Source organism: Mytilus trossulus, chromosome 7 (genome assembly GCF_036588685.1).
Source record: "Mytilus trossulus isolate FHL-02 chromosome 7, PNRI_Mtr1.1.1.hap1, whole genome shotgun sequence".
Classification (NCBI taxonomy): Eukaryota; Metazoa; Mollusca; class Bivalvia; order Mytilida; family Mytilidae; genus Mytilus; species Mytilus trossulus.
In genome coordinates, this window is record NC_086379.1 from 68,052,442 (window position 1) to 68,067,391 (window position 14,950).

At 31.9% G+C, this 14,950-nt stretch overlaps 1 protein-coding gene across 1 annotated transcript in view; it reads left to right on the forward strand.

Annotated features, from left to right (window-relative positions):
• Positions 1–14,950, forward strand: part of LOC134726618 (uncharacterized) — a 204,289-nt gene that overhangs the window by 107,971 nt on the left and 81,368 nt on the right. The window contains exons 94-110 of the mRNA XM_063591029.1: positions 1,050–1,205; positions 1,871–2,074; positions 2,337–2,379; positions 2,932–3,089; positions 3,462–3,638; positions 6,748–6,957; positions 7,535–7,577; positions 7,997–8,157; positions 8,380–8,442; positions 9,304–9,510; positions 10,166–10,388; positions 10,609–10,711; positions 11,107–11,260; positions 12,287–12,513; positions 13,368–13,527; positions 13,974–14,202; positions 14,575–14,806. Coding sequence (XP_063447099.1) covers positions 1,050–1,205; positions 1,871–2,074; positions 2,337–2,379; positions 2,932–3,089; positions 3,462–3,638; positions 6,748–6,957; positions 7,535–7,577; positions 7,997–8,157; positions 8,380–8,442; positions 9,304–9,510; positions 10,166–10,388; positions 10,609–10,711; positions 11,107–11,260; positions 12,287–12,513; positions 13,368–13,527; positions 13,974–14,202; positions 14,575–14,806 — 2,750 coding nt within the window. The remainder of the gene's footprint in view (positions 1–1,049; positions 1,206–1,870; positions 2,075–2,336; positions 2,380–2,931; positions 3,090–3,461; positions 3,639–6,747; positions 6,958–7,534; positions 7,578–7,996; positions 8,158–8,379; positions 8,443–9,303; positions 9,511–10,165; positions 10,389–10,608; positions 10,712–11,106; positions 11,261–12,286; positions 12,514–13,367; positions 13,528–13,973; positions 14,203–14,574; positions 14,807–14,950) is intronic.

A 14,950-nucleotide genomic window follows, 5' to 3' on the forward strand; every position in this document is an offset into this window, starting at 1 on the left:
GATTAACAATGGTCTGCTACAGAATGTTGATCCTTTACCACAATGTTGCTGTATCATGGTATATTTATATTTCAGACTTTAGTATGGACTCCTGGATGGTTAACAATGGTCTGCTACAGAATGTTGATCCTTTACCACAATTTTGCTGTATCATGGTATATTAAATATTTCAGACTTTAGTTTGGACTCCTGGATGGTTAACAATGGTCTGCTACAGAATGTTGATCCTTTACCACAATTTTGCTGTATCATGGTATATTAAATATTTCAGACTTTAGTATGGACTCCTGGATGGTTAACAATGGTCTGCTACAGAATGTTGATCTGTAACCACAATGTTGCTGTATCATGGTATATTTATATTTCAGACTTTAGTATTGACTCCTGAATGATTAACAATGGTCTGCTACAGAATGTTGATCAGTTACCACAATGTTGCTGTATCATGGTATATTTATATTTCAGACTTTAGTATGGACTCCTGGATGGTTAACAATGGTCTGCTACAGAATGTTGATCCTTTACCACAATTTTGCTGTATCATGGTATATTAAATATTTCAGACTTTAGTATGGACTCCTGGATGGTTAACAATGGTCTGCTACAGAATGTTGATCCTTTACCACAATTTTGCTGTATCATGGTATATTAAATATTTCAGACTTTAGTATGGACTCCTGGATGGTTAACAATGGTCTGCTACAGAATGTTGATCTGTAACCACAATGTTGCTGTATCATGGTATATTTATATTTCAGACTTTAGTATTGACTCCTGAATGATTAACAATGGTCTGCTACAGAATGTTGATCAGTTACCACAATGTTGCTGTATCATGGTATATTTATATTTCAGACTTTAGTATGGACTCCTGGATGATTAACAATGGTCTGCTACAGAATGTTGATCCTTCACCACAATGTTGCTGTATCATGGTATATTTATATTTCAGACTTTAGTATGGACTCTTGGATGGTTAACAATGGTCTGCTACAGAATGTTGATCCTTTACCACACTGTTGCTGTATCATGGTATATTTATATTTCAGACTTTAGTATGGAGTCCTGGATAAGTGACAATGGTTTGCTTCAGAATGTTGATCCTTTACCACAATGGGCAGTTCTACAGCTGATGCAGATGTGGGGAATGTCCAGATTTGTTGACGACAATACCTGCTCTGGTGTTCTGCTGGATACAAGTTCAGGTCAGAGAATACTATATTTGTTTGTTTAATTGAATAAGAATTAAAGGAAACAATTTTTTTTTCAAACAATTACTTATTGCAGTACTAGTATATAATATTCTAAATAGTCAAAGTTACATGCATAAGCATAGTGGTGTTCATAGGCTAAAGTCAGCAATAAAAAGACACAGTGTATATTCTAATTTGATTTAAAAAGTGGGCTAAAACAATTTCTGTTTCTATTCAAATGTCAAATATGTATGTGAAATTATGATATCCAAACCAAAATCAGCCTATCAATCAATGAAATATACCTATATGTTCTATCCAAATTAAATAAATAACTAATTCAAACATTTGAATCTTTTAAAACATCATTTTTTTGGTAAAAATAATTGAACATTATAAAAAAATCTGCTAGTGAAACCTATTGCATGATTTATTTCATTTTACCACCTGTAAGTTATGGTAACTATACTTTAAAGAATATTTTCTGTTTAAATGCAATTGAATTGGTTATATAATTATCAATAGATTAATGTTTTGATTGTTGATAATTATTTTTATCACTACAAGACCTGATAGACGACCTTAAGGCTGTTTGATATTATAAGTCAGTGTTTGTACCAAATACTGAACTTGCTATAGTTTTACAACAAGTAAACAAAGCTGATTGTATTTTACAGATTGTAGTTTGTCAGTACCAGATCTACCTGACTGGTTGTCCTGTTCAGTACCATCAGTGTGTAATGGTATAGAATGCTGTGTTGATCTGCCAAGACTTAACAAATCTGTAACAGTTGCTCTCAAAATAGAAAACTGTAGAAATACATTACAACTAAAATTTGGAGAGCAAACAACAAAGATCAAATTAAATCAGTTTGTATATGGTTAGTTTCAATTTGTAACTTTTCTGAGTGTATTATAAATAAATTTAAAAAAAGAAATAATCTTTTTTTGGAGGGGAGGGGTGTCTTTTGAGCATCCCCATTATGGTATTCTATACCTATTCTATCAGTTGATATCTACCATTCAATACTTAGTAAGTTCCACCCTATTTGGAGCCAAGATAATTGATCGACCTTATATGAAGCAGAGATAATAAGCTTATTCTCAGTACTTTTGATTTATACTTATTTATATATTTTACAGATAAGGATCACACATTCTCTTTGTTTGGTATTGTAAATATCATGTAAGTATTGTTGTTATTGTTCTTATTTACATGTTATAAAAACTAAGAAATTTGATGGATATTTATGATTCTGTTGTTTATCAATAATATCTCCTTTCATCTATGACTAAAACCAGCTGAAAAGAACATTTCTTCCACTCTAGGATAGTAGAAATTTCCAGATATATTCAGACTTTTTAGATTAAGGAAATGAAAGACCTAATCAACACAGTGGAATCCTGGACTTGTTCTATATTCATTTTACATATTCTGTGAGCTGTTATCAATATATACAATATTTTTATCACTTTTGATCAACGAATAATAAAAACAATTTTCACAACTATATATAATCTTTGGTAAGCAATAACATTTTTCATGACATGATTTTTTTTAAACCAGATTTGTAAAAGGAGGATAAGTCCATGAACAAACAGGAAATAAAATGATAATTTCAAGATGAAGGGAAAAAAATAATACAAAAACTTTAAAAGTTGATATTGAGAAATGTTCTTTGTCCTAATAATGCTGTTAGATGCCAACATTTAACTGAAAATATCTCATTGTTTCCAGGTATAAAATAGTGGACTTGGAAGACCAGTATAAAGTAGACCTGAATATGTCAGTATGCTATGCAGATATACATCCATGTGATTATGAAATAATATTTTGGACAGATACTTTGATTAATAAAACCATGTGTGAATTGGATGCTGGATTCCTTGATTCAGGTTGGTCTTTTCAAATAGGATAGGTAGTAAAATGAGAAACCATGTTAAATAATGAGACTTTTGTCCCCACATTTTTTTATTGTTTACAATTAAATAAAATGATTTCCCTGTCAAATTAGAAAGTGAGGTTTGACATGTAAAATTAAACTTTCATACATTAAACAGTTGGTGTTTTCAAGCCATGACCAACCAACACTGCTAATATGCTCATGCACCCGTCATACTCATGAGTGTTCTCTGGATATTTTTTTTAACATTTACATTCTTCAATATGGTATTCTAAATAGAATACTTCAATATATTTTACCTTTAATTATCAGATTAGCAATGATTTTTTTCTCTCAATTTAATGAGAATACTGTTATATTTTAGAGTTTTCAATAGACACTTGGTTGGGAAACAGAGGACTGACACTGAATTACACTATATCTGATGTGGTGGCCAATGATTTGTTAACAGTGCTAGGATTACCAGACTATATGGACTTCTCTGACAAATGTAACCTGACAACTCCTCCTTACCTGGGTGCAGACGATGGACAAGTGAATGGTAAATAAATCCTTTAAAATCATAAAAATGACACTTCTCAGTATCAATTGTTGTCGAGCCTGCAGCAGAAAGCTAGACATAGGGATACTGATCTGGCGGCTTAGGCAGCTGCGGCTACGGTGGCGGCGGCATGAGCTAACTTCTTAGAAGCTTTATATTTTAGAAGGTTAAAGACCTGGATGCTTCATACTTTGTATATAGATGCCTCATGTTACAAAGTTTCCGTCAGTCACATGTCCAATGTCCTTGACCTCATTTTCATGGTTCAGTGACCACTTGAAAAATAAGTTCAGATTTTTTGTAATGTTGAATTCTCTCTTATTATAAGTAATAGGATAACTATATTTGGTATGTGCGTACCTTGCAAGGTCCTCATGCCCGTCAGACAGTTTTCACTTGACCTAGACCTCATTTCATGGATCAGTGAACAAGGTTAAGTTTTGGTGGTCAAGTCCATATCTCAGAAACTATAAGCAATAGGGCTAGAATATTTGGTGTATGGAAGGACTGTAAGGTGTACAACTGGCAGGTGTCATCTGACCTTGACCTCATTTTCATAGTTCAGTGGTTATAGTTAAGTGTTTGTGTTTTTGTATGTTTTTCTCATACTTTATGCAATAGGTCTACTATATTTGTTGTATGGAATGATTGTAAGGTGTACATGTCTAGCGAACAAATGTCATTTGACCTTGACCTAATTTTGACGGTTCATTGCTCAGTGTAAAGTTTTTGTGTTTTTTGTCTATTTTTCTTAAACTATAAGTAATAGGTCAACTATATTTGTTGTATAGAAGCATTGTTAGCTGTACATGACTGCCTGGCATGGTTCATCTGACCTTGACCTCATTTTCAAGGTTCATTGGTCTTTGTTTAGTTATCTTAGTTAATGTTAAGTTTATGTGACAGTTGTAATAAATCTTTATACTTGGGACTATCAACAAAATATCAATGGTTAGTAAAGAAGGCGAGACATTTTAGCGTGTGCACCCTTGTTTTAATTATATCTTTCATATTGTATTGTTATATAGCATATAAACTAGAATAAGTCCTCTATGCATGTTTTTATGTCCCATTTATTATGTCCCATTTATGGGCATTATATTTTCTGGTCTGTGCTTCTGTTTTTCCGTTCTTTTATCCGTCTGTCTTCAGGTCCCACTTCAGGTTAAAGTTTTTGGTCAAGGTAGTTTTTGATAAAATTGAAGTCCTATCAATTTGAAACTTGTTCATTTAGATATGATCTTTCTAATTTTATTGTCAAATTAGAGTTCTGATCCCAATTTCACAGTCCACTGAACATAGAAAATGATAGTGCAATAGGGGCATCCGTGTACTATGGACACATTCTTGTTTTATATCTATTGTGAAACCATAATATATATTTGACAAAATATTTGATGTTATTTGAATATGTTCAGCAATAGTTTGATTGCTAATTAACTCACTTGTTTGATTGTCCAATATACTTACTGAGAACAGCACAGAATCATGGTGCCATGTATAATAATTGAGATGATAAAGCGATCTTTAGCTCACCTGGCCCTTTCTCATCACTTGACATTTGTGGTCGTCGTCCGTCGTTGTTAACTTTTACATAAATCTTCTTCTCTGAAACTACTGGGCCAAATTTAACCAAACTTGGCCACAATTATCATTGGGTTATCTAATTTAAAAATGTGTCTGGTGACCTGGCCAACTGACCAAGATGGCTACCGTGGCTAAAAATAGATCATAGGGGTAAAATCTAGATTTTGGCTTATAACTCTGAAACCAAAGCATTTAGAGCAAATCTGACATGGGGTAAAATTGTTAAGCTAGTGAAGATTTATCTGCCCTGAAATTTTCAGATGAATCAGACAACCTGTTGTTAGGTTGCTGCCCCTGTATAGGTAATTTAAATGAAATTTTGCTGTTTTTAGTTATTATTTGAATATTATTATAGATAGAGAGAAACTGTTTATGGAAAAAATATTCAGAAAAGTAAGATCTATAAATAAGTCAATATGAACAAAATGGTCTGTTGACCCCTTAAGGAGTTATTGCCCCCCTTTATACTCATTTTTATGCCCTTATGCCCCACCTACGATAGTAGAGGGGCATTATGTTTTCTGGTCTGTGCCTCCGTTCGTTCGTTTGTCCGTTCGTTCGTCAAGCTTCAGGTTAAAGTTTTTGGTCGAGGTAGTTTTTGATGAAGTTGAAGTCCAACCAACTTGAAAGTTAGTACACATGTTCCCTATGATATGATCTTTCTAATTTTAATGCCAAATTAAAGTATTGACCCCAATTTCACGGTCCAGTGAACAAAGAAGAAGATAGTGTGAAGCTCAGGTTAAAGTTTTTGGTCAAGGTAGTTTTTGATGAAGTTGAAGTCCAATCAACTTGAAACTTAGTACACATGTTAACTATGATATGATCTTTCTAATTTTCATGCCAAATTAAAGTATTGAACCCAATTTCACGATCTAGTGAACATGTAAAATGATAGTGCGAGTGGGGCATCCGTGTACTATGGACACGTTCTTGTTTACCAATTTTTTTGTAAGTTTTTGTAATCTTTTACAAAAATCTTCTACTCTGAAACTACTATGCGAAATTTAACCAAACTTAGCAACAATCATTATCAGGGTATATAGTTAGGTGACCCAGCCAACCAAACAAGATGGCCGCCACGTCTAAAAATAGAACATATGTGTAAAATGTAGATTTTGGCTTATAACTCTGAAACCAAACCATGTAGTGCAAATTTGTTAAGGGGATACATTGTTCATCAAGTAAATGTATATCTGCCCTGAAATTTTTAAATCTATTGGACATCTGGTTGTTGGGTTACTGACCCCCAATTGGTAATTTCTAAAGAAAGTTTGCCATTTTTCGTTATTATCTTGAATACTATTACAGATAGAAATGAACTGTAAACAGCAATAATGTTCAGCAAAGTAAGATCTACAAATAAGACAACATGATCAAAATTCTTAATATGCACATAGACCACGGTGAGCCTCTAGTTATTTGGATTTTTCTTTTTTTTTCAATTCAGAGAGGTATATAGAGGTGACATTTTTCCCATCAAAAACTAATTGTTACATTTCTTAAATTTTCTATTTTTCAGAGACTTCCAATAATGTGACACAGCCATCCTTACCAGAAGAGATAACATGTTATATATCACCATCTCAGTCTGAAGTATCTTGTTGTGTGGAGGTTGCTATTCTAAAGCGATCTCTACAGACCATTCTTACTCTGGATACCTGTACTTATAAACTGACTGTGAGAATAGAAAATCTACACCATGAAATCAACCTGTTCAACTATCAGTGGGGTATGTAAAACATACCTAGAAACACACCAGTTCATGACAGGAGACTCCATCCTTTACCTTAAATAAGGATAACTTCCTTTTTTGGACCTGATGCTAGCCAAGGATGTCCAAATCTCCTTCTTTTACAAAAAATCAACTTGTTTTTAACATTTCATCATTTGAGTTGATTTGATTGTACTTTTTGAAATTGATTTTCACTGTTTGACAAAAAATCATGCTTTTTGCATAGTAAAAACACAGCTTTGGTCAACTAGAACAAAGCAAAACATAGAAAAACCAAAGACAGAGCAACAAGAACCCCACAATAAATGTTTTATGTTAATTTTACCAGGAAACAGACAAAATCGATGTGTTAATTGTACTTTTAATTAACTTTTGAAACATGTGAGAAATAAATGGAAGAGAATAGAATTTTACAAAAACCTCTTTCTTTTTTCTTTCAATCTTTTAACTCTTAGAATAAAATCTTTAATCTTTCTAATCTATTCAATCTGAAGCTATTCATTTAAGATTTATTAATCTATTAAATTAAAGGCTTTAATTAAGATAAATGAACAAAAATACTTTTTACTTTCAGGTAAAACTGAAAATGTGCAGCTTCATGGTGTTGTCCAACTCAGGTCAGTGCATATTGGAATTATTTTCTAAAGAGAGTTGAGATAACTATATTCCTCTTTGTAAATTATAAAATAATACCTTTCACTATGAAAGGTGGGGGAGGACTAGTTTGAATGGTTCTTTTATCAGTCTGTCTGTATATCTGATTGCAATATACTTGGGTCTATGGGTAAATATAACGATTTTCAGATCACCATATCAATGGCAACGGTCAAAGTTTCTGTAAATGCATCAAATATGTTTGCAATAAAGAGGTTTCTATACAGGTATATCATTTAAAATACCATATTTAACGTATGCAGATTAATTTCAGAAGAAATTGGCCTAATGATCAAGGAAATTTTTGTATAAAATGTATAATTTTTAAAGGATGAGATAATTCTTATGGTAATATAACTGTGACATTACTGATATATTACAGGTTTATTGTATACAACATTCCTTCAGAGAGAAAGTTCTTGGTAGATGCCAGTATCAGACTCTGTTTTGAAGCCAAGGAGAACACATGTCTGAAAGAATACACTGTTCTAAACAATGCTGAAATCATGTATGCCAACTGTTCGGTGACAGTTCCATTTGGAGGTAAGTTCTAGTTTAATGGGATTTACAAAAAAAAATGAACAGCTGTTATCACATGACCTTTTTCTGCTAAAAGTCACTAAACCTTCTTGAACCAACTACCCTAATTAAGAAATTTAGTAATAGGTTTTCAAATTAAAAAAATTAATTGATTTTTCAATTGTGTATAGAACAATAAGATCTTATGAATCAAGTTCTTTTAATTTGTTGTTTTATGTATTTCAGGACTGGCATTTGAGTTTTGGAAACCATCTCAGTGCACAGAATATATTGGAAACTTTCTGAATGGTATGTTATACTTGCACCTGTACAACTTAATGTTTATTTATAATCTCACCTGGCCCAAAATAATGAGCAATACAAAATCTACTAAAAAAACAATACGTCTGAAACAATCAATTAGTTATGTATAGGAGTGTGTGCCCATAGGTGATTATTTAAAAAAAAAGTTGTCAATTAGCTTGAAAACTTTTATAAATAGGCATGAAATTTAAGCAGCAAGAGTGATCAACGATAAAAGATTTAAGAACATATCAATTTGACTTGCGGTAAAACCTTCAATTGATGTTCATTGTTCCTTACTTTCTCATCAATTTAGCATTGTAGTTGTTGTAAATATAGGAAATCATTTCCTCTTTGTCAATTGTTAGTATGATTATGGTTTGAAACCCATAAAAACCACTCTTTTTAAGGCAACTTCTATCAATGAGACCTACTTCATTTGATGATTCCATAGACTAGTATGGGAAAACCTCTAGTACGATACTATAAATCCAGATGAACATCTTCAACACAGATACACCAAGCGAGGAAATTTACAAGAATGAGAAATTTTCTCACCATAAACATTTACTTGAAAAATACCACTTAAGATTACCAGACTTGACAAAATATACATATGTACATCTAGTTCATATCTGAGCCAGTCAGGTTCAATTTCTGTAATGACAGAGGTTAGATACTTCCACACTTTTGAGGCTCTTTATCCATTGTATTCCTTCATGCATGGATAATAAGTCATTCTAATTACAGAGGTTGCCAGACTTCTCAGGTTGATTGTGAATCTTTAAAATAATCAGTAAATGAAACAACAAATAAATTATGGTATAAATAAAAAGACAATACATACATTAAATGCATATATTTTAGGTTGTACAGATGTACCAGCTCCTGTGTCCTATTTACCAGGATGTAAAATGTCCAGTGATTGTCACAGTGTAGAATGTTGTACAGAGATTAACTTCATGACTGGTACTAGAAATGTATATACTACATACGAACTTACTCAATGTGATGAGATGATGACCAGTATTGAGAGACAATCATGGACCAAAACTGGACTAGATTCACTGACAGGTTTGTTGTAAAACCTTTTTTTAAATGCAAGGAGATAAATAACAAGGATTTATTGTTGATGCATTTTAAAAAATCAGGCACTGCTTCAGATATCTAAAATGATAAAAAACCTGTCTTCTATAGTATTTTTTCTGATCAATATTTGGGGCGTCAGATAGTTTTGTCATTATCAGTTTGATTATATTTATATCCTCTTTGAAGGTAAAGGTGGCATTAAGTTTAACCATGGACGGTTCATCTGTCCCTAAATTATTATCACGTATTATAAGCAAGCTTGAGTTGGGGCATTCATGTCCTCACACACTCTCTTCTTTTATTTTGTCATTGATATCAGTTATTCAAAAAATATTTTTTGAAAGTATTTGTTTGAAAATTTTCAACAGTTTTTAACTTTGGACTTAAATAATCATGTATTATCCCCCATGACAAGCAGCTTAAAAAATAAATCATTCTACAACAGCATGTAATTTACAATTACAGTACGTAACAATTTATTTACATTCATTGGTGTGTTAACATTTCTTACATCGAACAACATTCATAAAAATAACTGATTTAGCAAAATGTTACCAAATTATGTAAAATGACCATGTTAATAAAAAAAGCTGGAAATTTGCATTCTTAAACAGTATAAGTCCTTGTTATTCTGTTACAGGATCAACAATTTCTGAAAAGGTGAATGATGTATTTGACATGAGTATGGCTGTAGTAGAAAGTTCCTCTACATTGTATAAAGTGACATTGTCTGTAAAAATATGTCACTTGAGCGGAGCAACTTGTACAAACATGACACTAGCAGAAGAGGTTACTTTGAAAAAACCAGACTGTTTACCAGAGAGAAAAAAGAGAAAGAAAAGAGATGCTTTACATGGCTACGGGTGAGTTATTAAGTTATTTGATATGATATTCTGTTTTCACTTTGTAAACAACTGTGTGAAGATTCACAGATAAACAAATCCACATATATGGTATTGTAAACTATGTACCAAATAAAATTAATTAACTAGTAAAGCTATGCTTGTTGATATAGAACATTTACAAGGTAACATGTATGACTTGTTAGTTATTTTAACAATTTCTTTCTTTTTTAACATGCAGACTTGATCCATCAGATCTCCAAGGAGGTTTTAGAAACTTGTACAATGATCTAGCATCTTCAGAACAAGTTCAACAGTTCTTAAAAGAAGCCAAAGATTATGAAGTAAGTTTTCATACAAATGTGATAAATGTAATATAAATTCACAATTGATGCCATGAAAAAACACATGTAAACACAGACGATGTATGATAAATTTTAAATCTATGATTTACATTGTTTCATTAAAATTGAGATAACAATCTTGTATTTCAAACACCAAAGACATCAATTGGTGTTTGATGGTCCTAAATACCTGTTCACATGCTCTGCTTACTGTTGCCAGTAAACTTAATTTGCGACCATCAAATCACCAATTGATGCAGTCAGATTTTCAAATACAATACAGTTATCTCTGTTGTAAACTAACTGAAAACTTTTGATTTCACAGATCACAAGGCCGTTATTTTCCCTATTTTGTAGTTATATCTATATAATATAGGTTAATGTTTAATTTACAGAACCAAGTGAGATCAGGCAATTTAGAGCCAAGTCAATTAATGGATGATGATATCACTACAGGAATCAAGTCTACCATGAGAGCTTTAGGACAAAATAGTCCCACTACAATGTCTTCTTTGTGGACTGTAGATATTGTCAGTGATGCTGATGGAGGTTTGTAGATCATTTACAAATTACAAAATCTCGTCTTCTCAAACTTGCAAGAGAAATAAAATATTTCCTCAATTTGAGAAGCTTTACCTGTGTAGGACAATGTGTTGTCACATTGAAAGAATGGAATAGCTATTGATGTCAGAAGAGTTCTTTTAAACACATATATCATGTTATGGAGGGGTATTTGCGAAAAATACCCTCCATAACATGATATATCTGTTTAATTACACCAAATAGATTTTGATTGATACTGTCTGTACATGTGAATGGTAATCGTAGTACTGCAGGAATTATACATGTACGTTAGTGCTGTATTTTTGTAACGTCATGGTATCTATATGTGTAAATGTCATTGTTGTTCCATCATTAAATCTTTCATTTGTACAGACGTCTGTTTTCCCTCTTTACATGTATATATCTCTTACAATTTTTGGTTAAACTCAATCATTAATGTTAAACCATGTTTGTTGTCTTAACAGTGGGGATAAATGAGTGAAGTTCCGAATAATTTGGCCGGAACAGGCTCTTGAGGGTAAAAAAGGAATATCCAGAACAGCATATTCCCTGCAGTGGTTAAAAAAAAGGCAAATTCCTTTGAAAGTAGTAAAAAAAGTTAGAGTGTGCAAAAAATACACTGGTTCTCAACCAATCAAAATCAAAATGCAGCATTCTTACATAAGGTGTAATTATAAGAGAAATTCATTATTCCTGATGAAAAAAATCCACAATATATATGAAAATACATGTATCAACTCACAAAACTATATATGATGTTGTATTTTTTCAATATCAATAATATAATTCTTTTTAATCTATTAAATATAAAAATTTAATCATAAAAAATGAATTTCTAACAAAAGTTTTAGCATTGTTTCTATTGAAAGTTGAGTTGGGTTTTTTTAAAGTTATTATTGTTACTATTTGTTGTAGCTAAAGCAGACATGTTTACAACAGCTACTGTAAAAGAAATCTAGTATTAATATATTATTTAATGATTGATATAATACAAGAGGATTTTTATTGTAGCTAAAGCTATAACAGACATGCTGTCAACAGCAACAGATATTGTAGGTCGTGCTGATCAAGTATTTATAGTAGGAAAAGGCCTGTCTAATTCTGGAGTAAAAATGTTAGGAGAAAAACTGGCAAATATGACCATTGGAGAAATTAAAGCCATGTTAGATCTTAGAAATCTTGACCCAGTTCTTATTATAGAATTGTTTGGTCAACTTAAAGATTTAGCCAAAGCTCTGGTGAGTTTTTTTAAGCCGTTTTATTTTAATATTGTTCATATATAGATAGTGTATTTGTTTTGACAGCATTTGTTATGGTTGATTGACTGTTAGTGTTTTAACGCCACTTTTTAGTGTAACTTTTAGGCTATTTTGTAAACGACCAATTTTATTGGTGGAGGAAACCAGAGTTCCCAGAGAAAACCCCCAACCTTCGATAGGTAACTGACAACCCTAGTCAATTAAGATTGGAGTCGTGCGCACTAACACAGGTTGCGTTCAAACTCACAACCTCAGTGTTGACAGGCTACTGATTACAGTAGTTCAACTACTTACACCACTTGGCAACCGAGACCCCATTGTATATGATGATCATTAGCTATTTTACTTCTAGTGGCAAATATTCAGGACCAGAACATGTAGATGTGAAGTAATTATCAATCCTGCATTGTACTTAATGCATGCTGAGGGCTATTTTTTATGTGCCAGTTTACTTAGTAACATGAAGACAAGTAACCCCATCCGTAGTCATAACAGTTTTTGCTCTTACTTATTGATGCTACTTGCTAAGCTGAGAAGCAGGTCTTTAAAGTAGCGAAAATTTATACACAAAGCATTGTTTGTGCAATAACTTGCTACTGCTTTGATGAAATCTTTTTACAATCTGAATATGATATTTCCTGTGACTAAAAGAAGGTCAAGTATGATTTTTATCATTTTAGATTTTATCAAACTAAAATATTCAATCAGTAATTTTATATTTCATAACATTTGTAAAGTTGATGTATAATATTTTTTATAGAATGAAACATTGTAAATAATATCTCTTTCATAGTTAAAACATGTTGATTTTAAGATTGTTATTTCATTTACAGCTATCAGAGTTCATTGATAAATTGCTAGGAGATCCAACAAATATATTTAAACGTACTGACATTATAGTAAAGGGAGATGTTAGTTTTCCTAGAACAAACATTGTAATCGTTCCACCAATTTATCATGATATACCAGTTGGTCCACTTATTCTTAGACTTGGTAAGTATCCTGGTCTTCTGAAAATATCTGTTTTTTTGTCTTTTAAAAATAACTGATAAATAACAAGTTTTTGTAACCTATGAATTGTGCAAAATCTTGATATAGTTGTAAATACTAAATGGATTCATTTGCAATATCTCCTGCAAGTTCAAAAATAGAGTTGATTAGTATATTTGGGGAGTTTTGTTTTAAGTGATATTGAAACTTCTAAAATATGGATTTGACAACTTATAAAATAAGAAGTATGATTGCCAATAAGGCAACTCTCCACAAGAGACCAAATGACACTGAAATTAACAGTCTCTTTAATCTTGACCTACTTAAAGAAACTGACTTCCAAAAGTAAACTTTGACAAAACAGAATACTTTTTGTATAAATGTCCACTTATAAGATAGGTTATGTTTGATGAGTTACACAATTTTTACTTTTGATAAATTATTTGCAGAATTTGGAGCTTTTGGTTATTACGGCATGGCATTTGAAGTTGGTGTAAAAGTTTTGGGTATGACTGGGTTTGCTACTGTAGTCCCTTTTGCTGGAGCAAAAGCTTATGGTTCTGTTGGAATTTGTTTCTGGGTATTGTGTGGTAAATTACAGTTAGATGGTTACATAATGGATACCAGATTTCCTTCAACTGCAGAAATATCTTTCAGTAAATTTCCACTGGATGTTGGGTAAGTACAATATTTCATTTCCAAGACTTTTAATTGTGAAAAAGGAGAAAAAAATCAAAATTCATAATGAAAATGTTGGATACCTTTTAAATTTGACTCCAAAATAAAGGCAGAAAAAGACTATTTAAGCCTGTCCTTAAGTAAGGTAAAGCGATCTCCAAATTATTAAGGGATGCTCAAATGCTAGATGATTAGATGTGATTCAGGAAATGTTCCATACAAATAATGCATCTAATGTAATTGATCCTTTTCCATTTTTTTTTACAGCATAGCAATCTTGTTGACCTTATGATTGAATTAGATATATATAATTGCTAAAAAAAATCATTTAATTTTATGCATAATGAGTTCACATATTATTATGATTAACAGTTTGTCTATGTACCTGGAACTGAGACCTTTAGAACTGAAGTTGACAGCTAAAGTTACTTTAGAAGTCAGACTACCATGGGGAATTAGGTTTACTAAGACCTTGTTTAGTGGTACATTATGGCGGTACAAATCTCCAAGCATTAATGCTAAGATAATTGATAATAGAAAGAAGGAGGAAGATACTTCCCCACCACAAATATCACCTGTTACAGATTCTGGGGTCAATGGAAAGGTAAAATTCTGCTTATAAATAATAGTATCATACTAGTGGTGCAATTTATATAGAATGATGATGTTTTTGTTTTTGATACTGACTTTATTAGAAAGAATATCGAGTGAACCCAGCTAGAGAAAATATAAGGCTGTAAGGTCTAAA